This window comes from Suillus paluster (assembly GCF_016628075.1).
Source record: "Suillus paluster strain FC165 chromosome Unknown EDB91scaffold_32, whole genome shotgun sequence".
NCBI lineage: Eukaryota > Fungi > Basidiomycota > Agaricomycetes > Boletales > Suillaceae > Suillus > Suillus paluster.
In genome coordinates this window covers 370,766-398,366 of record NW_024537592.1, presented here as the reverse complement: position 1 = coordinate 398,366, position 27,601 = coordinate 370,766, and the positions used below count along the sequence as shown (strand labels likewise).

Here is a 27,601-nt window from a genome sequence, read left to right as displayed (position 1 = left end):
ATGTGGTAAGGCTATATAGCCACCCATAGCACTATAGACTGCTATAAGACTCCATAGCCCTATAGCTCATATAGCCAAGTGCCCAATTGTGCAGGCTTACTACACCAGTGTATAGTGCTATATAGCTCTATTAAAGTTGCTATAGCTGGGTGGAAACATACCACAACTATTGTAGCTATTGTGCTCTTATAGCTCAAAACACAAAGCAAAAATTTCTCTTAATAGCTGTTTGTTGCCATGATAGTGTTCTCAAAATTAAAAATTAAAAAAACGAAAATTCCAAATTATATTTCAACTACTACAATACATGTAAACTAATAACTACAAAACAGGCAAAAATGCGAAAATTACAGGAGAAGAGGCAAGAGAACTAGAAGGAAGAATCAGAGAGAAAGAACTTACCAAATAGTGAAAATTGCGAAAATTCTTGAGGGAAGAGGAGGGAAGGGAGCTAGAAGGAGAGGATTAGACAGGAGGAAGTGAGAGTCAGAGAAAAGACTTGCCAAATGGTCAAAAATGCGAAAATAGTTGGGGGAGGGAGCAGGAGGGAAGAGAGCTAGAAGGAGAGGGTTAGAAAAAAGATTAGTCAAATAGTCAAAAATGCGAAAAATTATGGAGGGAGACTTACCAGAGTTCAAAGCACCAGCACCAGTACCAGCACCAACAACATCAACACCAAGAGAAGGATAGAGACAAGAAGAAGAGAAGAGAGGCAAAAACTCGAAAATTGTAAGAGAAATATGGAAGATAATCTAATGAGGGGGCAGTGGGGGGAAGGAAAGAATGGGAAAAGACTTGTTGGTTGACCGCATTTTTGCTTACATAAGCAGTGCCAAACAAGCCACAACACAAGACTTGGTGAATTTTCGAGTTTTTGCTTATTAGGACTAGGATTATGACAGTAAGAAAAAGACAATGAAATTGACTGTTAGCATTAGGATTTTGAATACACATAAGGTGAATTTTCGCATTTTTGCTTACATAAATAAGGTGTACCTTAACACTTTTGAACCCTTCAATTCCAAGTATTTTCCTTATAACTCACTAAGATCTTGACCTATTGAAGTCATTAGACTATGGATAGACTTCCCTTGACAAGGACTACAACTTTGGTTTTCATCGAAAAAAGTTCCCACAGTCTACTGGGGTCTATAGTTTGAAATGTTTTACTTCTAAATACACTTACCAAACTTTATGGTAATATAGACTTTCATGATGTCTATACTGGTCTATAGCGGCTGTGATAGCTTGCGATAGACTGTATAGAGCTGTGGTGTGCTATCGGGGCTATATAGAGGATGGTCCTCTATATAGAGATACAGTTTTCCTGATGTGTTATGACTGCCATGATATGTTGAGACTGCAGTCTCCACCATCTTCTGTGTTATTAATTTCTGATATGCTACAATATCTTGTCTACTATGAACTGAGTACTCATCTATTCTCCCAACACTGTCAATCCATTATGGAAACCCTTTAGACAAGCAGGGAGGAGTTTCATCCGAGAGTTTATATTTGAAGTGTTCCAACATTTCGATTTCCCAGTGCGAGCAGCCAGCATTAATCTCAAAATGATTCACCAGTCGAGAGAAGCGTTCATACATGGTACTAACATCTACACATTGAGCAAGAAATCTACGTATTCAAGGAATTACTTCGGTATCCCCACAGTCAATCGCTTCCTCAATCAATCTAATCCCCTCGGCAGCAGCGAATTCTGGAATAGGATGAACGGCTCACCCCGGTCACATAGGTGGATGTCCACTGCCTGTAATACTAATCAGAAAAAGTCTGGAAGTCAAATACCACTCACCAAGTCGCAACAACACCAATGTGACGCCCACGGCTGATCCAGTAGAAGGGCCAGCGGAATTTGGCTCAGGAGTGATATAAATCACCCCACAATGAGCCTGCGTGTGAGTTACAGTAGCAGCGACAATGGCTGGGGGTGTGGTAGTTACTGGGTGGGGTTGGAATAGTTGCAGTAGATGCCACAAGTGCACCGTCGAGTCGATGACAGGTGATGCAGTAGGAGCTGCAATGGTGACTACTGGAGCGGCAGCAGCCACTTCCTGAATAGTCACAATGACTGTGTTTGTACGACCCACAGACAGGGCAGAGGTCAATGAGACCCACATTGTTGCCGTTGATGTTTAGTTGAGCAAAGAGTGCCGTCGAAGAATCTAAACCAACCATTAGAAAAGACAGAATAACAAATGTATTTACACACCACCGCTGGAAGGACTAGCAATGGGCGCCGCAGGCACTTGACTATCAGTGCCAGAGGAGGTCATTGTTGAGTAGGACCTGTATATTGAGCGTTAGAAACTTGCAACTCACCTGCATTATACATATAGCTGACGCTTGCAAGTTCAATTTGTGAATCAAGTACCTAATCTGCGGAGTATGAAATGTAATTCCCTATTTTGTGCGATGTTCTTTCATCCATCATGTAGACACATCGCAGGCTTTGTTCTTCAAGCTTCAGGCTACTCGACTATTTAGGCTATCACCCTTGAGCCACCAAGCAGAATTTGGCTTCTGGCGACCTTCCTGGTGAAAGTACATATACCACTATGACTATGGTTGTCCACCGAGCAGAATTTGGCTTCTGGCGACCTTCCCGGTGATTCACCACTATATAACAACTCCAGCATCGACTAAGTATGTATACCACTATGACTATAATCGTATTCGTTGACAATGCGCCTTCCACTGCAGAATACCCTGAGATCGTCGCTGTCCATGAACACACTACTGGTTTCCTTCTTGCCTGCCAGCGCAATGGCTGACGAATGTTTTCTCCATCACTACCTGGGGGTATATTATAACATCCCGGCATGTAGCAAGAAAACCCCTTGGAACCCACCTTTCTACTGCGTCACCCGTGGCAATGTGGTGGGTGTGTTACCCAGCTGGTGAGTACTCTCTGGTCATTAGATGGATTTTATATAAATCTACACTAGGGAGCACACTCTAAATGCCGTTCTGGGCATCTGTAATGCCAATTACGAGGAAGTTGATACTATCACCATCGGTGAGGAAAAGGTCAGGCTGGCAATTGAGAAGGGAGAAGTGGAAATTGTAAACAACTACTAGTAGCAACTACATAGTGCCTACTCCCAGTATTGCTTCCATAATTGCACGATGTGCTTATACCATTCCTGGATTCTCCAAATAAACAATAACTTCAGTGTCTACTCATCGCCCTTCGAGGGCTTCAATCAGTGCAGCCACCCAACATTATGTCTCATAACGGCTGTCGCAAACGCACACACTTAAATGCGTACATTCCGCAAGCCAGCTCTCTACCTTCCGTCTACTACACATCTGTAACTTTCTCCTCATGCCCTAAGGGTAGAATAAAGGCTTCCCACCGGCACATTCTACGCGCATCACAATCTGATTCTCACCTTGAATCTGACGCATTTTCTGAAGGGGCTGGAGATGAAGCCGATTTTGGGTACATGGATGGGTACATGGATGCAATTGATGATGTCCTGGCTACATCAAAGTGAAAATGGACCATGGCTGTAAGTGTTTGCTGGTCATAATTTGCTTCACTGATTTTATTTGTAGGATAATCCCCTTCTAGTGTGGTTAAGCGGTCGTGACGACTATCTGGCAGAAATGCTTCGGATGGATGGCCGAGGGGACTATACTTCGGATACTTGCTGCCAATGTGGCTCTGATCCCGCCCTGTTCCGATGTGACAACTGTTGTGACATGCAGCTATACTGCGGAGACTGCACTGTCTACAACCATTTGCAGTGTCCCACTCATTGCATCAAGGTTTGTCTGTATTAATTCTGAGTGGCTGAGTCAAGAGTTGATTCACTTTAGGAGTGGACGGGGTCATTTTTCATAACTACATCACTCAAGAAGCTCAGTCTGAGGATCCAGCTGGGGCACACGACTGGCGAAAGCTGTATCCTGCCTTGCAAGTCATTCAATGACAACTTCATCCTCGTTGATACAAACGGAATACACGAGATGGTGGTTGACTTCTGTGGCTGTGAAACCTCCCAGACTCATACCAAACAGCTCTTGCGCATGGGTTGGTTTCCCTCAACAACTGTGGATCCAAGGACAGTGGCAACCTTCCGACTATTACACCATTACCAGATTTTGTCTTTTGAGTCCAAGGCATCCGCATATGAATTCTATCACTCGCTCGTCCATATATCTAACAATGTTGGTTTGATTAAGAAGGTTGGCGTATTTCTGGGTTGATCTTGCATGAACTAAAGTACCTCTAATTCAGGACCGCTATGAATCCTTCATGTATATGGTTCGTGAGTGGCGACACCTAAAAATGTTGAAACATTTTGGCCGTGGTCATGATCCAGTCGGTGTGAGTGGTACCAAAGAGGGCGAATGTGCCGTCCTCTGTCCAGCTTGCCCACAGCCTGGCAAGAATCTACCCCCTGACTGGAAAGAAGCGCCAAAAGCCAAGCAGTAAGTCTCTCGTCATTTTCGAACATGAAGCAATGCATTAATTGCACTTAGATGGCTTTATTCGTTGTTCGTAGCTATTGACGCCAATTTTTGCTTGAAGAGACGGAATATTTCCAACGATGAAGTGGACCCAAGTCTCTCAGAGGGATGGTCATACTTTGTAGAAGAGAAGAAGTTCAAGTCGCACCTCAAGGAGCATTTGTCCGAGACACAGGAGGTATGTAAACAGCCTGGTCCAAGATGTCGCTGACAACACCTCCACAGAAAAGTTCCTGCTCGAACCATAATGCCGTGAATATGGCTGAGACAAAGCTATCACAGGGCCTTGCAGCTACTGGAGTAGGGACAGTTGATTGCGCGTGACATAACTTCAAGCGCCCAAATGGTGTCGGGGACCTACAAAAAGGGGAAAAGTACGTGTGTCACTTGTGAAGCTGCTCTGACTAATTCGATTCTTAGGTACATTAACATGGACTACCTTTTTTTCTCCACACTCCGCAACAGCCGTCTCAACATTCTGAACGTGTCATATGACATTGCATGTCAATGGCACAAGAATCTATGGAGTCGCATGAAGTCACTATCTGAATCATACCATATATCTTATTTGTGTATTTTTATTCAGTTCTTCGTCCCCAAGTTCCACCTTCTGGCACACGTCAACAAGTGTCAGACATTGTTCTCTTTCAATTTCGCGCGTTTTGTGAGCCGTACAGATGGGGAGGCGCCCAAATGTGGCTGGTCCAATATAAATCCGGTCGCATCAAGCACGAAAGCAATGGGACCTGGCTGTCGTAGGGACACATTAGACAATCATTTCAGGGATTGGAACTGGAAAAAAGTTGTCGGCTTAGGTATGTGGTTTACACTCATTTATTATTCTTGTTTGGTTGATGTTTTTGGGATTAGGCACATCTCTCGCCTATAAAATGCAGGAAGCTGTCATTGAGAAGGCTGATCACGAGGCTGCATTCCAGGAGTTCAATGCTGCGATTTCCCCTGACCACAGGTCAGCATGGACAGTCGAGATGGAGAAATGGGAGGAAACCCCAAATGACACGTCACTCACTAACCCCCTCGAGTGCAAGTCGATCCATAAGTTTTGTCTTACTATTCAAATTATATTTACTGAAGCATCTATTAAGAAATTATGCAAGCTGCAGCCCGTCTAAAACTTGCGCAGATGGAAGCTGAAGAACTCGCTCACGGAATTGACCTATCTCTGCACCCCGACATCTCACCAAGTGTTCTTATCGCGTCAGGATTAGACCTCAAGGAGGAGCAGTAAGTAGCTTTACCTAAATGCTACCAGACGAAGGCAACTAACACCTGGGACAGACGTCGTGTGAGAGCAGTATCCGAAGAGATGGGTCTCCACGTTTCTGATACGCAGAAGGGCACACTCACACGAATGAGGAATGTCCTGCATCGTAAAATTGAGACATAGAGAAGTGCGCAGGTTCTGTACATGCCTGCAGTGCAGATTCTCACCACTACTGTGGTTCCTGACCCTTGTCAGCCATTTGAGAGTGCTGAGGACATCCGCCTATGGTTACCGTCTAATCTGAAAGGCAAACCATGTGATTCCCGACTTCGAGATCATGAATGGGATTTGCGGTATGCACAGGCCCACGATGCACTCGAAGAGCTTCGACAGTGCCTTCGCGTGCACTGCTCTATGCTTACGTTCAAGCGGGAGTGGGTTCGTGGTCAAGGCGCCAACACCCGTGCTCAGAATGCACTTGCTCGTGTCCACGTGCGGCAGGTGGCATGCACGAAGAGATACAGAGTTGCGTGGGAGGCACTGAAGACCTTGGCACCCCTCTTGAAGAAGGTGGGATGGCGAGGACGCCTGCAAGACCTGAAGGACGAAGACATGAAACCATTAGTGGACCCTTTCAGCAGAGAGACTGAAGGTTGCCGTCGCCTGACGTGGATCTGGATGATGACGGGTGTGGATACAGGTAGCGATGGAGGTGACGTGGATGGTTAGTTTTTATTTGATCTTTATGAGCTGTTACTGACAGTGGTCTCTGAATCTTTTGCTAGGAGTTCACGTGGAATGGTGCAAGTCCCGAGCAAGAGCAATGTGCTGGGCGGAGGAGATAGAATTGTTACAGGAGGAGATTATGGTGAGTTATAACGAGTGGGAGCTGACCGCACGCTAATAAAACAAGTATAATCTCAGTCTCTTGAAAGAAGCTCGGTATAGCGAGCTATGTACCTAATAAAACAAGTATACTAATGACTTGTCAGTTTAGTTTTCTAATCGATATAAGGATACTAATAACTCACATCTCAGTCTCTTGAAAGAAGCTGAGATGCACTCGTGCTACTGCTGGCGTTATATAGTAAGTTGTATAGAAACGGAATATATCAGAACAGAAAAGGAAAACATATTGTAGGACACGAGCCGACATCAGTGTGTCGCTCGTCAAAGTCCCTTCTGGCTTGGGCTCGGACTTATCACTCTTTCTCTTCTACTATCTCAGATCGTTCGGACTCTAACAGAGATGTGAAGGGTGCTACAGTTTTTCGATTGGCAAGCCAACTGGTGGGACGAGCAGCAGGACCGACTCGTCTGTGAGACAGCGGCTCAATGCGAGGGCTTGATAGCATATGCTAACAAACAGGCACACATTCAACGTCAGCTTGCATCACGCTTTAGAGTGCTGTGGGCTCCGTACCTTCCCCAGATATCCCCTCCAAGCTCAAGCCTCATATCAGGCGCCATACCCTCACTGGATGACACGCAATTCCCCGACCTCATGCTGCCTGCTTCATGTGCCTAGTATAGTTGACCTTCTGTAGTGTAATTAATCTTCTGTCGTGCCTAGCGCTTCGTTGCAATGAATGGTCTTCTGTCTCCAGATTTTAGTTGCCGGGGAATAAAAATATGTAGTTGCCAATATATAGTTACCGGAGGACAGGAATACATATGCGGACAGCCAGTGTACTGCGCGAGCTTACTAGGGAGGCAGCTCTGATGGCTAGCATGTTCTAATGCATTACAGACAGGCTAGCAAGCATTGTTAATGCAATACGGTTGTGTGGTAAGTACCAGATTTAATGCATTATGGCTACAGCATATTGTGTCCTGAGGCATATGACGCCTACGTCAGTTTCTTCCATGGTTATATCAACTATCATGCTGCCTTGAGAAGGTACAAGCTCGAGGAGATTATGTTGGAGGGGTCAGCTTGACACAATTCTTAATGAATGTTACTGCTCCTTATGATATTTTCGAGCGTTCAATTGTTTGATCACCATGCAATGTCCATGCTCTTTGAAATCGATAGTTGGCTTTGTTTAGTATGTACTATATGTATGTGTTCCGATTCAGATTATCAGATCTCAGATATGGCGCTTTCGTAACGTGTTTACAATTAATGTGTTCCTTCGAAGCTTCAACCAGCTGCAGTGCGGCACCGTCGCGGCATTGGAACCATCCTTGTCGTTCCGAATTTGCGGAGCCAAAATTAGCACCACATCCCGGCACATGCATCCATCACCGGTATCCCAAGAGCACATTTGGCTGGGTGGATGGTATCTTTGTCTCTGTTCCGCCATCTTCGCCCGAGGACCCTTCGGGAATGAAAGGGCAGCCGCTGTTGATACTTGTACGCACGAAGAATGATGTCCTGTGGTCATCCACGCTCAAAATTCAACTCTGGACTTTGAGTCCAATGATCACGTCCAATGACACCGCTGTCGACAGGCCGCATTACAATTTCCCTCCTTCTATGACCACCGAAATCATCACCCCACGTCGGGGGGCCCTACGATGCACCGGCATGGTGCCTGGTCCATACGGGACTGCGGTCTGGGTGCAGTCAGGAGATTATTCGGTTGCCGGCCTAATATCTTCGAACGTTCCCGGAAACACATGCCTATCCCGCAATCTCACGATACACTTGTAGCCGCCGCCTTGTCCTGGATTGTTCAAGTGAACCGCAGGTCAAGTCATCATGGAAGAATTACGGCGAGAATCGGACATGTCTTGATTACGACAAGGAAGGAGGCTGCGTTGCACTTAGACTCGAATGTTGGCGCTGTCACTGTCCTGAATGTGTAAATAGCGCTTCAGCGCTTGTACACTGCCAGCCAATCCAATCGAAGGAGATAGTCAAAGTCTAGGTTTGAACACGTGCCGTTATCTTTTCGTCGGGTTTCTTTTGGGTACTAGTTGCCTATCAGCTCGTGGCTCATATTTACAAGCATGTCACCGACACCTGGAGTTCGCGTGCTGAAAGAGTCCAGCGTGATTGGCACTGGGATAGATATCCGTGAGCAATGCCAGGACTCCGAGGACGCTACATCACCAAAGTGAGTCGGGTATGCATCAGTCAGCTAGATAACTGACAGAGCACTCTATAGTGTCATTTTGATATTCGGGTGGAGTAAGACCCTCAAATTTTGCGTACTTGTAGACCTTGTCTGACGAGTCGCGTTCACAGTGGGAGCACAACTTGGACATTTGCAGAATTATACTCATGCATATACCAAGTTATATCCAAACGCGTCTCAAATCGTCGTTCAGTGCAATCCCGACATGTTCTGGATTCCAATTAGTACTAGGGTGAGCAGCTCACATGTAATTACTCGCCGTTATCTTGTCGCCTAACACAATCAAAAGCAACGACGTCTCATGCCTGTCATTGACGCCTTAGAAGCACTGCACTGCTTGCCATCTTCCTCTCCTACCCAACGGCCTCCCCGCATACTTACTCACGTGTTTTCCAATGGTAAGTTCACTCAAGTTGAACTCGAAACAAGCTAAACCTGTATGGCAATATCAGGAGGTTCCCTGCAAATGACACTTCTTGGACATATGCTGCAGCGGAAATATGGTTCTGCATCAGTTCACGGGTCATTCACTGGCGCACTGATCCTCGACTCATGCCCAACGGCTCTCAACTTAAAAGCACTCAAACGTTCTTTCAACAGTGCCATCCGCAACCCAATTCTCAGATCCATCATACTCACTTTCATATATACGGTGTTCGTTGTCCGCTTCGGCCTCTCTTTGCTGTTCGGTAAGGACATGATGTTAGTCAAAGGCATCCAGACCGATATGTGGAACCCCCGCATCCTACCATGGATGAGCCTCCACACACCCCGCATCTACCTTTTCTCGCGCAAGGATAAATTGATTCCATGGCAAGAGGTCGTGCAACATGCTGAGACTGCGAAGGAACGCGGAATGGATGTCCGGTGCGAGCTGTTTGAAGAGAGTGGACATGTAAGACACGCTTTGGTCGAGCCGGAGAGGTATTGGTCTTTGGTACAGGAGGTTTGGGTGGTCGCAATATCCAAGGAGAAAGGCAAGGCGAGGATGTCTCAAGCTCCACCAGCTCGGCAGCGTCATAGTTTCCTTTAGCCGCCGCATCTGAGACCTCCGCGCGACCTTGCACTCCCTCGAGCCCAGCCTGGGTGTGGACATAAATGAGAGCAACTCGATATCATGACATTTTTTAGCATCACAAGAAATTATAATATAAATTCATTCGTATCAGGCCGCATCTGTACATTGTAATCTATACCTAAAATACAATGAGCTATTCGTGAGTATACTCTAGGGACACTAGCTAAAGGTATGACCAACTCAAGATTCTTAAAATCCTCGGAAAGAATCATTCTAGGATCATCTAGACATGAAAGAAGGCGGATCCTCCGACAAAAATCTATAATCAGTGATGTATCCTCTAATCCTTGTCCTTTTCCTTGGAGATTGCGACCGCCCAAACGCTCTGTACCGAAGACCAATACCTTTCTGGCTCGATCCGGATGTGTGCTACATGGTCGCTCTCTTCAAACAGCTCGCAATGTACATCCATTCCGCGCTCCTTCGCAGTCTCAGCATGTTTCGTGACATCTTGCCACGGAATCAATTTATCCTTGCGCGAGAAAAGGTAGAGGCGGAGTGTGTGGAGGCCCATCCATGGTAGGATGCGGGAATTCCACATTTCGATCCGGAGGTTTTCCATCAACATCACTCGTTTACCGAACAGCAGAGAGAAGCCGAGGCCGATAAAGTGCAGCGTGTACATAGCGGTGAGCACGATAAATCTGAGAATTGGGTTCCGGACGACAGCGGTGAAAGCGAGTTTGATTGTTTTCAGGTTACCCACTGCTGGACATGAGTCAAGGATCAATGCGCTGGTGAATAACCCTTGAACTGATGCAGAACCATATTTCCGCTGCAGCATATGTCCAAGAAGTGTCATCTGCAGGGAACCTCCTGATATTGCCATACAAGGTTTAGCTTGTTTCAAGTTCAACTTGGGTGAACTTACCATTGGAAAATGCGTGAGTGAGTATGCGGGGAGGCCGTTGGGTAGGAGAGGAAGATGGCAAGCAATGCAGTGCTTCTAAGGCATCAATAACAGGTACGAGGCGCCGTTGCTTTGATTGTGTTAGGCGACAAGACAACGGCGAGCAATTAATGTGTGGTGCTCACCGAAGTCCTAGTGGTAGTCCAGAAGACGTCGGGATTGCATCGAACAACGATTTGAGACGCGTTTGGATATAATTTGGTGTATACATGGGTATAATTCTGCAAATGCCTAAGTTGTGCTCCCACTGTGGACACAACTTGTCAGATAAAGACTTCAAGAACGCAAAGATAAAGCGCTTACTCCATCCGAATATCAAAATGACGCTACAGAATGCCCGGTCAGCTATCATGCTATAAGTAATAACAGACACCGACTCACTTTGGTGATGCAGTATCCTGGCATTGCTCACGGATATCCCGGAGATAAATCCCGGTGCCAATCGGACTAAACCCTTCCAGCGAGTGAACTCCAGGTGTCGGCGACATGCTAGTAGTAGTAGAGACGAACCTCCGAGTCGTACTGCGGTACCCAAACTGATGAAAATAAAAAAGACACGTGTCTAGTCTAAGGTGAGCGTGTAAGATACCCACGACTTTACCGATCGCGAACTGGCAATGGGCGCTCGACTGTCCTCAGATTGGGACCGTAAGCTTGTGATTGTAGTCGCAGTCGTAAGTAGATCATACTTAGTTAAGTAGTATGGACTCCCCAACTCCCACGTTCAAAGTGCAAACTGCAGGGTTGGGTTGGATGGAGGAAGGCTTTGTCGAATCAACTTAAATTCTTGATAAGTACTTACTTTTGGTAAGATTATTCTGCCTGCGTAAATTTATTATATGGTTAATTATAGTAGCTTGCAATTGTACTATGTACAGAGTTGAAAATACGCTTACATCCAACCGCACTTGGCTGGCACTCAGGACGCCTGTTCCTTTTTATTAATGCTTGAAGCGACAGTGTACTTATGATTCCTCGCATTACAAGAGAGTCACTGTATGCACTAACGGCTGGCACCTCAGGCTGGACGCGAAGATGCAGGTTGATCCACTCCCTTCCCATTCCTCCCTCGACCGCTTCCCTATCCTGCGCAGAAGACCAGGAAAGTGCGAAGGTTTGGCTTTGCTCGTTCGAAGAGGCTAAAACCATCCCGAAAAACCTAGTCGAGCTTACTTTCTCTCGCAGTTCTGGTCCGGGAGGACAGGTGCGTTCATATTGCCCATTTTCCGTGTGTGAAAGTGTGGGGTATTTAATCTAAGTGGTTTTAGAACGTCAACAAGGTGGAGACCAAGGTTTCTGCGCGTTGCCGTGTAGACGCACCTTGGATACCGATGTGGGCACGCGAGAGCCTCACGAGGACGGTAATTTGAGGCCCTTCGCAGTGATTGTCAGACTGAAGCCGTTTCATTCAAGCCGTACTACGCCAAAACCTCACATTCTTTATTGATTTCATCTAGCGCGTCTCGGTCGCAAGCACGAAATATCGATGATTCCCTGAGCAAAGTCTGTTCTACTTGTCGATTTGTATCTCAATCTGAACAGAACATCCTTTCTCAAGATGCATGCCGTCGTGATTGACGCTGCCAAGGACTTCATTACCAGCAAACCTAGTGCAGAACAAAGACAAAGGGTTGCCAATCTTCAGAAGGCACTCGACAGTCGAAGGAGACTCGAGAAGGATAAACGCAGCGCCGTGAAGAAGACGAGGTCAGATAAGGGATGGAGCGACTAAGCGTTTGGTAAATCTGGTTCACAAGCTATACACTGCGGACCTATCTAACTAAACATATTATTTTCTCATACCAGTACAGGAGGAAAAGACGTAAATCGATAGAATTAATTAACTCGGCAATCGACACGATTCGACCCCTAAAAGTGCCACTTTATCAATACCGTGATCATACCGTGATGCCAAGTACTTTATTCGAGCGAGAAAACATACACCGGAGGGAAGTTTCTGAGTGTAGGATGGAAATTTCTGCGGCAAGTCATCTTGAGGCATGGGAAGGGGCCAATAAATATATTTGGTCGTGTTTCCACTGTTCATTCATAGTTATGTTTTCAGATCCTTCTCCGCGAGGGTACACCATGCGCGCTGGAACCATATGGGTCAAGTATCACCTTTCTTCCTCCTCCCTCGAATTAATTACATGGTTCTGTCTTGATTTATTTGTCTATAGTTCCAGCGCCTGTTATATTCCCGCTACCTCGTGGAGTGGGTTTTGGGTCGAACTGCCGGCAAAAAATGATGCCTTAGATGTAGGTGTTCTCTCATGCTTGCACATAGCTCACTTTCTGTGAAGTATTTTCCGACAGAACCCCCTTTTCGCGGTAATGCGTTCATGCCCGCTTCAATTTGCCTGATGAACTTCTGAACTGCTGGGCCGGCCAGCACTGCTGCTTGACAATGCGAAACCCAGAACCTGTGATGTGGCTGCGATGATTCTGAACATGATGTCTGCGCGTTGACTACGTGTGCTATGACCCCATGACCCCTGGCACCGCTGATCCTCTGCCACACCTGCTACTAGCTACCAGCTGCTACACTCACACTCACAACTCCTGCTATACTAGCTAGACCCACAGCTATACGCTCCACTGTCATATCCAGGCTGCATGTTCATTAATCAAGAAATTCCGATTTTTGATTGTGGCCTTACCAGAAAGTGTTGGGCCTACTGCCCTCGTCGCGGTGAGCATGTCAGCTCGCCGAGGAACGAGGCCGACCCGATATGTTCATCGTATACGCCAATTAGCCTAGCTCAACGCGGCACATCGCTATTTCCGTCCATATGTGGAGACCTCAGTTCGAAAGGCGATGACGCGACTAATAGTATTTGGCAAATTTTCATAATACATCCAATGGTATTAAGATTGCTCGCGACTCAGATGTCACCGTCACACGAGTCATTCCTAGGATTACCGGACACAATCCACTCATCAGTATATCACAGGATTGTTGGTGAATATATCCTCCATCTCTTCGTGGCAACGGGCTTGAAATCCAGCATTCGCTCAAGATATCCGACAGTGACTAAACCATGAGATTACGCAAATTGCGCGTTTTTTTCTTGCCGCACGAAACATATTCCTCTCTAACTTATCTATAGAGCAGTTATTCATCCGTGCACCCTCTCATGCATCATTGGATGTTCTGATGCACTGCCACACTAGGACTTCCGCCAAGATGAAAAACTGGAGGATCCGTTCTACATTACAACAACAGGCTGTATCATTGCCTACGCGATACACATATCATGTAGACGGTAGGTGGCTTTGCCACCACAGTGGCGTCCTGCCGTGATGTCGCTACTGATCGATGTATAAGCGAGTGTTGGTATTTGAAGGAGTTGCAACTTGCTATTCGTCATACAAGCTCTTCATCGCACAACACAGTATGTCTTCAACAGCCAGGTCACCTTCTCGTTACTCTACGTCTGGTCTGTTCGGTACCTTCAAGCTGGATTGCAAGGCCGCCGCGCTTGAGTTCGTCGGGACAACATTATTTCTACTCCTAGGGCTCGGCGGTATCCAGGCAGCCACTGGCGAGGCCGAAGCCAGCGGCACTACCATTGAACATGTGATGTACATCGCAACATCCATGGGTTTCAGCCTTCTGGTCTCCGCTTGGTTGTTTTACAGAATTACCGGTGGCCTCTTTAACCCAAATATCACGCTTGCACTGTTTCTCGTGGGGGTATTGAACCCCGTGAGATCTGTCTTGTTCTGTATTGCACAGCTAGTTGGAGCTATTGTTGCGTCCGCGCTGTTGTCTGCGCTAATCCCTGGACCGTTGTCTGTCAAGTAAGTAGCTGTTGTGATTGTTAATTTTTTCAAACCTAACGAAACCTATCGATAGCACGTTCCTAAAACAAGGAATCAATCCAGCTCAAGGAATTTTCATTGAAATGATCCTTACAGCGACGCTGGCTTTGGCCGTTCTGATGCTCGCCGCCGAGAAATCCCAGGTTACCCCGTTTGCGCCGGTAAGGAGGGTTAGCATGTCGCATAATGCATAATGCTAAATGTTGTGCATCAGATTGGCATTGGACTGACTTTGTTCGTTGGGCATTTGTAAGTCGGCTACCCTGCCATGTATCAATCGTTGAAATGTTGCTATGTCATGTAGATGGGCCGTCTTTTACACGGGTGCATCCATGAATACAGCACGTGCATTTGGGCCAGCTGTCGTCACCGGGTTCCCTTACTCTAGCCACTGGGTGGTAAGAAAACCAGATTCTTCACGGGCCCGCACCTGACCTTCGTTATCCTTGTAGTATTGGGTCGGTCCTTTCCTCGGCTCTCTGTTGGGAGCTGCTTTCTACGGTATGCTGAAATGGTAAGCAAAATCCACCCGCTCGCTCAAATCTGCTGACGTGCATGGCAGGATACACTATCAAGATTTGAATCCTGCACAGGCATCCACACAGGAGAAGAATTCGCCAGATCTGCTTTCCGAAGCATCTACCGACAAGCCGGTGCCTAGCAGAGATGGTGCAAGACGAAGTGCGGGAAGTGCTGGGATAATTAATGCGTAGAGTTGCAATCAACCACCAAGGACTTTTATCACAGAATAGAGTATTCACCAACTTTCATAACTTACATGCGCAGGGCGTATACAGTGTCTTCTATGTACCGATATATCGTTCCAAATATGTCTATTGTGCGATCATAATCTACGATGAGCTTCTTCAGTTACTATCGAATTTGAAGGGATGAATAACAGAAACAGTAGTACTTGAGGATAACTTGCAGCTGAGCAATGAGCGCTTGCACTTGACACCGAAAGCTTCATCTAAAACACTCGTGACGATTGTATTTACCCTTGTGTCCGGTGTGAAGCTTTTTCATCTTATTCTGGGGTATTGACGAGACGTTGCGACGATCAACGGTGAATCTGCCCAGGAGATCGATGTTTTTGTATACTTACCGACACGAACTTGCTCTCAGTGAACTTCCTAAGCGACCTTGATCAACAAACAAGGCGTCGTTATTGATTCATCCCGGGTCGCTCCAATTGGGCGCGGAAAGGTAAGATTCGATCTCTGGCAAATCTCTGGCAAGCCTTCTTTCAAATCAATGTCGGTACAGTGGGGATCTTGGATTTCAAGAACGGTGCCTTGTTATCGGTTAACCTTACGGTTCGTAGCTCGTATATTGAATCATAGAACGATTCATGATAGCTATAAGTATTAAGCATAGCACGAGTGTTGTCAAAGCCTCAAAGGCACCCACACGCTTCCGAGTCCTCCCTCGCACTGTTTTCAATAACGAGAGCCCGCCTCTTCCAAGTTCTATAGGATGAGGCTATGAGCACGTTGAGAGTTCAATATTTATAGCAGAAAATTACTTGGAAGAGAGATAACTTGAAATAAGGATTGAATAAGGAATTATAAATAAATTAGTTATATAATTGAGTATCGAGTAATCAACTCAAACAACAAGAACGCTCATCTGCACGAGCCAGTACAAGCGAATCTCATTCATTGCACTGCTGTGTCCAGTAACCGGTAACCTCCAGGCTTGATAAGGTTTGCACTCTGAATGTCTTATCGGGATTCTTAACTCGAATCATCGCGAGACAACCACACATCGACTGAATCTGATTGGACTATGTACTTAGTCCTCTCACATGGAGTCAACTTCCATGGGAGGGAGAAGCATCCTATGACCTAGTGCACTGTCTTGGCGCTGATGCTCTTCGTTCTCCGCTCCCGCATATCTCACCTCTTGTGCCACCGGTCGACTATCTCCACTATCATAGTACCTTTTGCATCCTTCCAGGTGAATGTCGCCCTGTATCTATGTTTGACTTCTTGCATCAATGTGAAGACCAGGTGATAACTGAATCCATCTTTTAACCAATGGCGATAGGAATGTGAACATATATCATAAGGGCGGAAGCACCTACCTCTATCTGCCCCGCTTCCTTTCCACTATGGGTTTCAAAGACGCACTGATGGATGTTTCGCGGTATCCGCAATGCATACATCCTTGCCTTGTCTGCATCCTTGGGCTCTATCTTCTTCGGCTGGGATACTGGACTCATGGGTGGCATTTTAACCCTCAAGTCTTTCCAGAGTTACTTTGGAATTAATAAGATGTCCGCGTCTGCTCAAGCCAATTTCAACGGAAATATCGTGTCAATTATGCAGGCGGGAGCCTTGTACGTTTGTTATGGATGTTCAACGCTTCGCCGCTCATATGGGCATCTTCAAATTTTCTAGCTTCGGTGTCCTATCAACTAGTTGGGTATCTAGTCGCTTTGGGCGAAAGCGATCCCTAATTGCATCGGGGGTCATATACATCATCGGAAGCTTGATCCAGGCCATCGTTGGTCTTGGAAGTAGCCAGCTTATAGCGCTTCGACTTTTCTATTTCAGTCGTTTCGTCTCTGGCATTGGAGTGGGCATGGTATCTGCTTTGGCGCCCTCATACATATCAGAGTGCATGCCCAGACACATTAGGGGGAGGTGTACTGGGCTTGTCCAGTTCTCTGATAACGTCGGGATGATGTTGGCCTGTGCGTGTGTTTCCAGATGAAGGAACTTCAAATTGATGGAAACTTCTGCAGACTGGGTGAACTACAGCGCCTCCACAAATATCTCGTATAGCAATATGCAATGGCGAATGCCTTTAATAGTCCAGCTGGTCCCGGGCATCTTGTTCGTCCTCTTCATGCTTCCACAACCAGAGTCACCCCGTTGGTTGGTCGAGCAGGAGCGTTATGACGAGGCAGCGGAAACGCTTGCATACGTTATTCGAATGCCAGTTGACGATAAATCCGTCCTTCTTACGCTCGACGAGATCAAAGCGGACTTCACTGGGAAGCAGCGATTATCTTTGCTCAGCCAGTTCCGCATGATGGGAGAGTCGCGTCAAATTGTGCTTCGCTGCTTGATCCCCTCCATAACCACCTTCTTCCAGCGATGGACTGGTGCGGATTCTGCCAACTACTTCAGCCCACAGATATTTGCTGCGCTTGGTATTACTGGTACAACATCTGGCCTATTTGCAACAGGGCTCTACGGTGTCGTGAAAGTCATCGCAGTTGGTCTTACCTTAGCATTTGCTGTAGACAGCTGGGGTCGCAAGATGTGTCTCTTCGTGGGTGCTCTGGGGCAAGGTTTGTCTATGCTCTGGATCGCCGGCTTCAGCGCTGTCCATCCGCAGAGTACTATTGTTCCCGCGAGCTACGTGTCTATCGTAGCCGTCTACCTCTACGCTGTGTTTTTCTGCATCGGCTGGGGACCTCTGCCGTGGATCGTGGCCAGCGAAATTGCTCCCAACCACCTCCGTTCGGCCACACTTACTATCGCCATCAGCGTGAACTGGCTGTTGTCGTTCACGATATCACGCCTGACACCTCTGATGCTTGAGAAGATGTCGTACGGGATATTTCTACTCTTCGGCGTGTGCTGCATGATTATGGCAGCATGGGTGTATTTCTTGCTGCCTGAGACGAATGGGTATGCGTTGGAGGATATCAAGTATCTGTTTGAGAAGGATGTAATGGTGAGATCTTTGGAGGATTCGCCTGGGGGACGTGTGTTCCTTGGAGGCAGGCGAGCGACACCTGTGGAGGAAATGAGGAGAGCAGCAGATGTCCATGGTTTGAGTGATACTGCGAGGAAGGGGGACGAGGAGAATAACGAGAGTATTGAAATCGCTGATCTGCAGATTTAATTTCCGCAATTCGCTGCTACACACATTCTCTTACCCACGTGAAAGACTTCGAAACACTGTTGTACATGCTCGACAATATCACCATGCCTATTTGCCGATCTATTCCCAAGAAGACGTTGAGTGTTTTCTTTGTGAACTTTGATAGGGCAATGACAATACGTATATGGCACAGGGAGGCACATCGTAAAAGTTTTGCTGCCAATGGACACTTCTATGTATAGTGGTGATGTGTGACTAACAGTGCAAAGCACGGACAGAACATGTGAAGTGGAAAGGTGCTGCATGGGAGCCATCAAACTTGAAGAGTCTGGGCCACGAAGATAGAAGGCAAGAGAGAAAGAATGTTACGCTTGTTATGGATCCACGGTAAAACTTTCAGCTCGATGGTTGAACGTAAATGATGTAAGTTAGCATTCTGCGACGCATAGTGACAGTTAGAATTGTGCAGGGCAGGAAATAATTATCTCACCCAGTAAAACCGACACGCTTCTCTATACAACGTTGCTTTTGAGAAATAGCTTGGTGATTCGGTCTCGCTTGACGGTATTCCCGTCCTTCCCAAAATAGCGGGTGGAATCGAAGGGCCAGTGCAGAGAATTAACAATCCAGTTCTGCAGCCCTTCAAGTTCGACATAGATAGCACGGTTGCCTTCGAAGCGCTGGATGGCGCTCTTGCACAGCAGGTGGTCGACAGCGCCTTGTACTAGTAGGTTCAGGCCTTGTTCGCGTATGAGCACGACAATCATGCTATGCGTATCACGGCGAGATTGCTCCACGTTGTACGAGAAAATATCCTGATAGCAATGCTATCAGCAATGCCCCAGCGTTGGACGACAGAATGGGGCATTGCGTTGGACCAATTAACAAGATCGTTGGTTGCCCCAGAAGAAAACGCCGTGTCGTGACCAAAAAAAAAGTCGATCAACACCTTTGAAATCTGTGTGAGCGTTAACATAAAGCACCAGCTGACCGTTAAGGCATTGCATTGCAGGACAGATCTGAGAAATACCTTTAAACGCGCCATATCCGGTCATTCTAACAATAATCTAAATCGAAACACATCCAGTGACAACCAAATAGTCAGTGGGCACAGTTGGCGCCTCAATGATGGTTCTGGTCTATCAGCCTGATCTGCTTTACAGCCTAATGGAACTAAGGTTCTGAAGACCAGGTTCGGGACCGGTAAATCAAGTGCCAGCGGTCGGGACAGGTGTGGTGTCGATGCAGTTCTGGGCGCCTAAGATCGTCATAGCTTAATGAAAGAAGCGTAAACGGCAGGAGCGGGGCGACCGGTGATTTTCCAACGCCGCGCTGCTGGGTCAGGAACACCTTAGTAAGGTTAGTGTCAAACTCACATAGACTCGCATCCCAACGAAGATTAGACATGTTGATACCCAGAGCGTGTCGCAGCGCTAACCATGCTGATCAATGGACACCAGAGTAGCTTTAAGTGGAGATTCCCTGGCCCGATGCCAAACTTCAAGTTGACCTTAGGCAATAGTGAGCATGCCACGCCAGCGAAATGGATACATATAATCATCCAGTGGATCGATTTCCTCCAAAGCGATATGAGCTGCGTCAGTTGGCTCAGGAGGCTTGATGACATTCTGTCAGGCAAAATTTACCGTCCATATGGTCAACTCTTGAAGTGCTGGGAGGTCTTTTGAGCATCAGTCACTGTTCTAGTATATCGGCGTGTCCGAAAGGGTCGATATATAGAGAGTCGAGATTTGATTAGTGCAAGGTTGAAGAAGGCTTCGTAATTTGGTCAGGGCATTTCCGCAGCGTAGTGCTAACGAGAGCGGACATCCTCGTAATCGCTTGAGCCATGTTTCATAGCAGCGATCTTTCCGCTGCCAGGAGTCATCGCAATAGGCCGGTCTACATCACACACTTGACATGCCCACAGCAACCTCCCTCCATCGTCGGCATATACTTCAGTTGGCAAGCACAGGATTGGTGGAGCCAATTTCTTGTGCGGACCCATTGGCTGGTGGTTTTTATTCCCCTTTTCGACGAGTTCCTGGTAAAGACGTTTGATGCCGCCGCTATTCACGACGGTTTCCAAGCCTGTGATCTCGCGCAAAACTCCATCCAGCTGCTGTTAGCGTGTAGTGACAATGAATGCCACTTACGATGTTTTGCAGCGTAGCTAGTAACGATAGACATTAATATTATTTTCTGAGTCGGTTGTCTGCATGTTATTTGCTGACCGTGAGGGATTGAAAAGTTCGAGGAAGATGAAAGTCCATAGACCGAGGTTCCTTCAAAGTTCAGGCACGTGTGGCTTGTAATGCAATCATTATGTCTACCGAAACCATAACAAAACGCCTACACATCTCTGGTCTCACAACACCCGCCATTACACCCGCTGACCTTTCAAAGCGACTCAGTGCCTTTGGAAGGGTAATCTCGCTCGATGGTTTTGGAAAACTTGATGCACTAGGCCAGCCGAGGCCTTTCGGTTACGCGACGATTGAAGGTCGCAAAACAGACTTGGCGAAGTGTGAGTTTTTCTTTTTTTTCTCAATTGTAACCTTTTTTTGATATCGGACAGGCGTGAATGTGCTAAGTGGGACGGTATGGAAAGGCGCCAAGCTCCGTATTGGAGATGCAAAGCCTGATTTTCGTGAACGGTGCGTTTCTGCCCAAACTCACTCACTCACCACTGACCCGAAAACAAACAGACTCGCCTCCCTTCCCTCTCCACCACCCAAAAAACGTCGTCTCAATTCCTCTAAGATAGGCACCCCTGCACCTGATATGTCACTGATCACGCCCGAGACAGCACGTACCCGCGGGGGATGGAGGGTCACCGAGATGGGACGTGTGGTGAAAGTCATGCGGATGAGACCTGAGAAACCTTTGGAGCCACCTCGGGTACTTGCCTCTGCCAGTGCAGGGAACAAGAAGGATGGGAAATCCGGGACAGGGAAACGCAAAAAACGCGTCAAACTTCCCCCCACGCGTGCGCGCCGCCGGACGATCGATCCGACGCGCTGGGACTCGATGCATCTGAAGGGTATCTGGCTGGATGCTGAGGTAGCGGGCGCAGTTGAGAGTGATGCTATTGGTGTTGCAGGAGACTTCTATGGACCCATGATCCCGAGGAAAAGACATGCTGAAGAGGCCGAGAGCAGTGACACTAAACACGACGCTGAAAGCGCACCTAGTACCGAGGATGAAGGTGATGACCACGAGTCTTTACCATTGCCGGTCCCGACATCTGTTATTCCCCCACTATCGTCATCCACGCTGTCCCCCGTTCCCACTGTTCGTCCGCCCACGACTGAAGCCGTGGCCGGAGAAAACCCTTCCCCCACACAAGAAAAGTCCGCCACCCTCGCACTCCTTCGCTCCTTCTTTAGCGACAGGGACGGAGATGAAGGATGGGGCGGACAGGAGAGCTTGTCTGATGTTGAAGACGCACGTCTTGAGAGTAAAGGTGACACGAGGGGGTCTCAGACTGGGACACGGATGGGTATATATGAGGGCGATGCCGACGGTGAGATCGAGGAAGTACCCCAAGGTAAATTCGAAGATACGGACATGGAATCAGACACAGTGGTGTCTCCACTCAGACCACAGCCTCACCCTACATCTACGTCAGAGCCATCCGCTCTGAATCAGAAGCAAACACAACTGAAAGATCTGTTCGCACCGAGGGAAGAGGAAGGTGCGTTCTGTTATTTTATTCTACTGCTCTGCAACCTTGTGTTTTCTTTCCCAATCCCCTTGACTGACTGCGAACCGCTGCAGCTGGATTTTCATTACTGGGTCACCTCGACCTGGACTTTGAGGAAGAAGACGTTCTCGGCATATCCGACCTTACCCACCCCGCCCAACCGGATCACGCGCTTCCTCACCCTCACGCAGTCTCCATTGCTCATGAGCAACTACAAGTGCACCCAACGCTTGACCCGAACTTCCCCTTTTTCTTTCCTCTCCCACCAGCCCTCCGCTCGCGTTCATCCAGCACAAGAAATACACCTCAAGACATATTCTCCCTCTTCCCTTACGCGGGCAAAGAAGACAGAAGTGGGGAGCCCTTTTTCCGCACTCAAACTACCTCCGAAATTCACTCCCAGTGGGAAGCCCAAAAAGGTGCGCTGACGAAGGAGTGGAAGGCTCGTTGGAGAGAAGCTTCGAAGGGGAGGAGAGGGAGGGATGAGTGATCGGTTGGGTTGACGTCAAAAGGTGGACGTCGCTTCAAGAGCCTGCCATAACTCTCACAGAGATTTCGGAGCCCAAGGGCGTTTACCATATGTATTGGCGTAGCTTTGCGTCATGAAAGGATTTTACAAGAATTTTACCCTCTGGGTCCAACAGCGTCAACTCGGAAAGCAATGCATTACTCGCCGGGTCTGCAGGTTTGCCTGACACACTCTCAGCACGTACTTATCGGCTGACGAAGAAGGAAGACTTAAATAACAAACAAATGCATGGCACGCGAGCCAGGCGGCAGAAGTCTGTTGCAAGTTCCGGTGGCATACTTGCACGTGGGTTCTTTCGGCCACATGATGTAAATTTTGAACTTCGACAGGATCCTAGGAGCACCACTATCCAGGCTAACTATCCATAAGTACTTGAAATATTAGGTACAAATAATTGTTAATCAACAGAATCTTGTCGACAAGACGACCTACGCAGCAGCAATCACTTGAAACTTGGAATATAAATACCAAGACGAAACCACAAACAAAGTTCTCCTGCTCCCTGCAGAGTCGTCAAGCATTTCCTGCGCTACACACCACTGCTAGTTGACACGTGTATGCGCTCCTGGAAAACAATTGAGGCCATGCCAGTTGCTGTGTCGGAGTCGGCCACAAGCTTAGCGTTATATTCTCGAACGCCAAGGATGAGGCGTGGTCCCAGCACAAACATCTGCACGACCGAGAAAATTTGGACAAGGCCATTATATGTCTCAACTCCCACGGAGAGTGAAGACTATAGAAATGATGAACAGTGTTCACATGCAGATGTCAATGACAGATCAGCGTACCGCGATCATTGGAGAGAGATAACCAAGCTCGAGGAACGAAACAGCAGCAAAGCTAGTATGTGCAGAACTTCAGCGGCAAAAGATACCCACATTCTTACGAGCTCACCTTGCAAAGTAAATCGTGTGAGATTGTATCAACACTACGAAACAGTCCCCAATGAGCTGTCCCGCCGATAGGCGTCGCAGTTCACGGAAGTGTTTTACAGCAATCCAGAGCGCAAGACACAGTGCAAGTATTTCCCATACAGTGGTGAGTATCCAAACTACTGCAATGAGAAGCTGGGCGTTTTGGTCGGAATTGCTTGTGCATATATAGGTGCCGGAGAGGACAGCCTCCACTGGGATGAGCCTGATAAGCCTGATTATTTGATACATAACTAAAGCTTACCTCCTGATGAATAACTGAGTCCTATTGCCGTGATCACTCCGCTGGCGATGTTGACCGCCAGGAAGATTACAATGAGAAAGATAAGCATCTTTCTGGATTGCTGATACATGGCATGTAACCGAGCAATCATGATGACTTGCACGACGTTTCAGTTAAGTCAATATCATCGAGGATGAGTAGCTCACCGCCCAGCATGGCAATTACGACCACGCTTGTCCAACTTATCGCGGAGTACATGATATAGCCTGACATACCCGATGAGTGATCACCCTCGTAGGATTAAACACTTGAAACAAACTCACAGCTGTTGCAGTCATTACATAGAACCAACTATCTGGGCGAGAATATCACTCGCCCCTAGTACATAGGCAGGTAATTGGATGGGAGCAGAAAGCATCGGCGCAAAATACTCACTTGGTCTGTCAGCGAGACTGACGGAAGATTTGCTGTATGTATGCCGCTAGTCAGAAGACACTAACACAGTCTACACGAGACATACCCGGAATATACATGCTGATGATGAGAGACATCTTATTAGTACAGCACCGCCTTGTTAGCCTTGCACACGTACGCAGCATACAGTATTCCAATGTAACGTATCTAGAACATTTGCGAGTCAGCACGACTTGCCCACCACGCTCATGATCTAAGCTACGCACACTGAGATATAGAATGGTCATGAGAGACCAGCGTTGTCTCTGCCCAAAATTAATTGCGATGCTCGTTGTTCTTCTGATATGTGACTCTGCTCACCCAGATCAGTTCAACCTATAAAACCATTCTTAGCTAGATGGCTGCTCCGATAGTGACATACACCTACCTCTTGTCCGAATGTCAGTACTGAAAATATCATCAGGATATCAGCGGAGTCTTTACCACTATCTTGCTCACCCGAATCATATATCACTGCAGCAGAGGAGGCAACTGCGAAACCGCAGTCAAGATTAGATGGAGACATCACCGTCGTCATTCAATGGGATCTCCACGAACCTATCCAATAGCTGAAGAAACGATTCGATTCGATTGTCGGCCACCAAATCGGATCATTTGAGACTAGGGTCATATCCGAGGGATGGGCGTGGTGAGTGAGTGGTGAATCGGGGTGGGGGCATAACGATGGCATTCGTGCTAGATATACCACCATCCACTGGCAGCGCTTGTATCGCCACAATCGGTATGATGTAGATGATATGCGTTCCTGCATTATGGTTCTTGATTGACTCGTGTCGGTCCCTGCCGATGAGAATCGGCACTCTTGGCTCGGGCCTGGCATAACAGCTTCTCTGAGGTCGCATTCTGTCGGCACGACACAGGATGACGTTACAAGAAAAGTCAGACGCGAAAGATAGAACGGAACGAACGGATCATTTACTATCTCTGGCCCGGTGTTACAAAATGGCCCGGAGTTACAAATCACGATGTAGCACGCTCCTCATTTCCTTTACACAAGGATGGGTAATCCATAGCTTACTGTGTGTATTTTTTATTCCACGAAAAATGCACTAGAAGTGCTTGCGGCAGTGAAACACTGCTCAGAACGTGCACTTTCCACGTCAATCCATGGCCATCGGAGGGAAGCCATCACATTCACTAAAAAAATCAGGAATTTTACCAGTGATTTCCCATTGCCTTCTACTGTAGAGATACGACACTAGCTTCGTCACGTGCAGCACGTGACACAGTCACACTTGGTGTCACAGCTTCGAATGACCCTGTGACCTGTGACCACATAAAAAATAGCTTCGCAAATTGTGATTGCTGCACCTTGGCTTCTTGTCTGATTCATATATTATTGTAAAGCTGAGAAACAACAGGTAGAATCTAGCTCGGCATTGTTGTTTTTATATGTTTTCTGTATGTTTTTCTGTATGTTTTTACCATATGTCACAAATTAGCTTCGGTCCCCAAAAAATTGGTGTGACAGTCACACCAAATAGGTTCGATTCGTCGATGGCTGTGACCCGTGACGAACCTAGTGTCGTATCTCTACAGTAATACCACACCAAACTTTTCCGACATGATAACTGAGTGGTGTTGAGAGACACAAATGTTGTACTATCGAGATGCAGGACGTGACAGGAGGAGTGAGATTGTGTTCGGAGTCATAAATCGCTGCTCGGCAACTTGGCTAAGACATTCTCATTCTTGAATAGCACTCGTCAATTGCCCCAGATTCGTTCAACGCTTGACGGCGTCGGAGAGTAAAAACGGCGGTGTGACATAGTGTGACGCGACAACTTCTTTGCAACTCTGTGCTCAAACACTGTTTCGCACCGGCTTCTCTCTGGCAACGTAGCCTTGACATATTTTTGGCATAGCCTTACAGTATGTACTGAATCCTACTTGCTCATGTTGTTGCTTTATTTTAATGTCGTGTAGTTGTTGTGTTATAAAAAAACAGGTCGAAAAGTTTTGCAACACCGGGCCAGAGATAGTACCTGGTCCCAGCTGTACTGCGAACATCCCTGTGCAATGCTTCCGAGCACACCATCAATGCCTAAGCTCGTCCTCGTCCTCAGCATCTCTCGCCTCATGTGCGCTCACTGCGTCGGTCATCGCGCTATCATGTAAGGATGTAAAAATAGCATAGAGCGAATCTCATGAATACGCTGCATCGTGCAGTTCATGAAATGGTAATGTATCAATTTTCACAGCCAAATACTTCTTGTTTCATATACGTGATTGACATCGATATGGGACACTATTTCTGGGACAAAAATTAAATGAGAGGCTACAGGGGAGAAAAGATAGCCCTCGCCCTCACGGCCACACAGCACGTCCGACTTGTTGTTGGCGGTGTTCTTGTTCTTCCGATTGGACAGGGCAACGTTGTAAGTATTGATTGATGGTTATTGGTTCCTCGTTTGTACCTTGTTTAATATACTTATGAGTATATGGGAGAGGCACTGCAAAAAAATCTCGAGAACCACCATCACCCTCAGCAAAGTCGTGCTCAGGCACGTTGAAGGCTGCGCAGCGGTTTGATGGTTCGAACGTTCCACCGTCATACACGGAGGGTCGAACTCCAAGGGACCGCTTGACATCACGGCACGCATTCTTCTGCAGAACAGAGGTCTGCGAATCATAAAGTGAACAGGTGCAGCTTATGGCTGCCAGTAACTCCCCCTGATTTTACCGTCAAAGTTGTCCGTCCATTGAAGTGGGCACTGAGATGCGAGACCACGAAGGCCCTGTGGGCCTGTCAGAGTTGGGCCAGAGCTGAGAGCATCGTGTATGCTTGCTTCAGCCTAATAGGCCCTCCTGACCAGCCGCTCCGTCCTCCGAAGAGGTGAAAGTGTTGATTTGACTGGATGGTTTTCTCAAAGACATCTGTAGTGTCTTGTATTGCTCACCAGCAGCGTCGATGGAATTGGCACACATGATGGAGGACTTATGAACAACTTATTGTTGAAAATGACGGTCGACGAGTCTCTAGGTCAGACCTATCCGAGTCGGAAGGCAGTTAAACCACTGCTGAAACTGACGTGCGCCCTGAGGTGTAGGTGTAGTACGTCCTTGGGATCAACATAAGAGTGATATTGAGACTAGTGTTGCTTGGTGCTAGCGATATCGTGTAGGATTGGTTTAACTTAGTAAGTAGAGGACCTTCTGCCAGAAGAATAAACGCCGGGAATTTCCGCGTGTAGGCCTGAATCTGGCCAGTTTGAGCTGATCAACCGTGAATGTGCAAGTTACGGCCAGTCTTGGTGCAAGTCTGCGCAGACCCTAGGC

The 27,601-nt window shown here is 47.3% G+C and overlaps 12 protein-coding genes across 12 annotated transcripts; 7 read left to right on the top strand and 5 right to left on the bottom strand.

The window, feature by feature from the left end:
* Window positions 1–267: 267 nt before the first annotated feature.
* Window positions 268–1,214, bottom strand: EDB91DRAFT_1337099 (uncharacterized protein; the record flags this gene model as incomplete). Its single annotated transcript, XM_041325567.1, has 6 exons — window positions 268–370; window positions 403–556; window positions 629–752; window positions 823–887; window positions 1,046–1,057; window positions 1,187–1,214. 6 exons carry the CDS (start codon window positions 1,212–1,214, stop codon window positions 322–324), a joined length of 432 nt encoding a protein of 143 aa, XP_041176428.1. The 3' UTR covers window positions 268–321.
* Window positions 1,215–1,463: 249 nt separating this feature from the next.
* On the bottom strand, window positions 1,464–2,294 carry EDB91DRAFT_1082831 (uncharacterized protein; the record flags this gene model as incomplete). The annotated part of the gene is made up of 5 exons (XM_041315540.1): window positions 1,464–1,615; window positions 1,741–1,776; window positions 1,814–2,072; window positions 2,137–2,183; window positions 2,231–2,294. 5 exons carry the CDS (start codon window positions 2,292–2,294, stop codon window positions 1,464–1,466), a joined length of 558 nt encoding a protein of 185 aa, XP_041176427.1.
* Window positions 2,295–2,703: 409 nt separating this feature from the next.
* EDB91DRAFT_1082830 (uncharacterized protein) lies at window positions 2,704–3,099 on the top strand (the record flags this gene model as incomplete). The annotated part of the gene is made up of 2 exons (XM_041315539.1): window positions 2,704–2,918; window positions 2,967–3,099. The coding sequence occupies 2 exons, from the start codon at window positions 2,704–2,706 to the stop codon at window positions 3,097–3,099; spliced, it is 348 nt and encodes a 115-aa protein (XP_041176426.1).
* Window positions 3,100–3,527: 428 nt separating this feature from the next.
* EDB91DRAFT_1249364 (uncharacterized protein) lies at window positions 3,528–8,378 on the top strand (the record flags this gene model as incomplete). The annotated part of the gene is made up of 14 exons (XM_041323066.1): window positions 3,528–3,533; window positions 3,580–3,792; window positions 3,844–4,212; window positions 4,265–4,458; window positions 4,510–4,675; window positions 4,723–4,797; window positions 4,834–4,871; window positions 4,918–5,312; window positions 5,368–5,562; window positions 5,616–5,742; window positions 5,797–5,888; window positions 5,937–6,446; window positions 6,508–6,590; window positions 7,983–8,378. 14 exons carry the CDS (start codon window positions 3,528–3,530, stop codon window positions 8,376–8,378), a joined length of 2,859 nt encoding a protein of 952 aa, XP_041176425.1.
* Window positions 8,228–9,966, top strand: EDB91DRAFT_1138953 (uncharacterized protein). The gene is made up of 5 exons (XM_041318910.1): window positions 8,228–8,784; window positions 8,836–8,858; window positions 8,916–9,037; window positions 9,095–9,203; window positions 9,258–9,966. Exons 1-5 carry the CDS (start codon window positions 8,678–8,680, stop codon window positions 9,836–9,838), a joined length of 942 nt encoding a protein of 313 aa, XP_041176424.1. The 5' UTR covers window positions 8,228–8,677; the 3' UTR covers window positions 9,839–9,966.
* Window positions 9,967–10,163: 197 nt separating this feature from the next.
* On the bottom strand, window positions 10,164–11,281 carry EDB91DRAFT_1249362 (uncharacterized protein; the record flags this gene model as incomplete). The annotated part of the gene is made up of 5 exons (XM_041323065.1): window positions 10,164–10,699; window positions 10,755–10,863; window positions 10,919–11,040; window positions 11,097–11,119; window positions 11,175–11,281. The coding sequence occupies 5 exons, from the start codon at window positions 11,279–11,281 to the stop codon at window positions 10,164–10,166; spliced, it is 897 nt and encodes a 298-aa protein (XP_041176423.1).
* Window positions 11,282–11,662: 381 nt separating this feature from the next.
* EDB91DRAFT_461474 (uncharacterized protein) lies at window positions 11,663–12,613 on the top strand. Its single transcript, XM_041327345.1, has 5 exons — window positions 11,663–11,997; window positions 12,062–12,154; window positions 12,207–12,296; window positions 12,352–12,532; window positions 12,600–12,613. The coding sequence occupies exons 1-4, from the start codon at window positions 11,761–11,763 to the stop codon at window positions 12,523–12,525; spliced, it is 594 nt and encodes a 197-aa protein (XP_041176422.1). The 5' UTR covers window positions 11,663–11,760; the 3' UTR covers window positions 12,526–12,532; window positions 12,600–12,613.
* Window positions 12,614–14,014: 1,401 nt separating this feature from the next.
* Window positions 14,015–15,463, top strand: EDB91DRAFT_1203473 (aquaporin-like protein). Its single transcript, XM_041320684.1, has 7 exons — window positions 14,015–14,059; window positions 14,122–14,597; window positions 14,653–14,779; window positions 14,833–14,867; window positions 14,923–15,016; window positions 15,071–15,132; window positions 15,181–15,463. Exons 2-7 carry the CDS (start codon window positions 14,191–14,193, stop codon window positions 15,329–15,331), a joined length of 876 nt encoding a protein of 291 aa, XP_041176421.1. The 5' UTR covers window positions 14,015–14,059; window positions 14,122–14,190; the 3' UTR covers window positions 15,332–15,463.
* A 1,293-nt stretch (window positions 15,464–16,756) lies between these two features.
* Window positions 16,757–18,479, top strand: EDB91DRAFT_1054668 (general substrate transporter; the record flags this gene model as incomplete). Its single annotated transcript, XM_041313845.1, has 3 exons — window positions 16,757–16,959; window positions 17,021–17,316; window positions 17,368–18,479. 3 exons carry the CDS (start codon window positions 16,757–16,759, stop codon window positions 18,477–18,479), a joined length of 1,611 nt encoding a protein of 536 aa, XP_041176420.1.
* A 715-nt stretch (window positions 18,480–19,194) lies between these two features.
* EDB91DRAFT_1138940 (uncharacterized protein) lies at window positions 19,195–19,799 on the bottom strand. Its single transcript, XM_041318909.1, has one exon. It carries the CDS (start codon window positions 19,501–19,503, stop codon window positions 19,222–19,224), a length of 282 nt encoding a protein of 93 aa, XP_041176419.1. The 5' UTR covers window positions 19,504–19,799; the 3' UTR covers window positions 19,195–19,221.
* Window positions 19,800–20,743: 944 nt separating this feature from the next.
* EDB91DRAFT_461389 (uncharacterized protein) lies at window positions 20,744–22,695 on the top strand. Its single transcript, XM_041327344.1, has 4 exons — window positions 20,744–20,985; window positions 21,037–21,115; window positions 21,167–22,155; window positions 22,239–22,695. Exons 1-4 carry the CDS (start codon window positions 20,784–20,786, stop codon window positions 22,652–22,654), a joined length of 1,686 nt encoding a protein of 561 aa, XP_041176418.1. The 5' UTR covers window positions 20,744–20,783; the 3' UTR covers window positions 22,655–22,695.
* A 426-nt stretch (window positions 22,696–23,121) lies between these two features.
* On the bottom strand, window positions 23,122–24,932 carry EDB91DRAFT_1289408 (uncharacterized protein; the record flags this gene model as incomplete). Its single annotated transcript, XM_041324826.1, has 13 exons — window positions 23,122–23,195; window positions 23,231–23,426; window positions 23,482–23,533; window positions 23,588–23,819; window positions 23,870–24,004; window positions 24,055–24,114; window positions 24,284–24,315; window positions 24,441–24,469; window positions 24,529–24,567; window positions 24,623–24,637; window positions 24,690–24,709; window positions 24,761–24,793; window positions 24,860–24,932. 13 exons carry the CDS (start codon window positions 24,930–24,932, stop codon window positions 23,122–23,124), a joined length of 990 nt encoding a protein of 329 aa, XP_041176417.1.
* Between the last annotated feature and the right edge of the window lie 2,669 nt (window positions 24,933–27,601).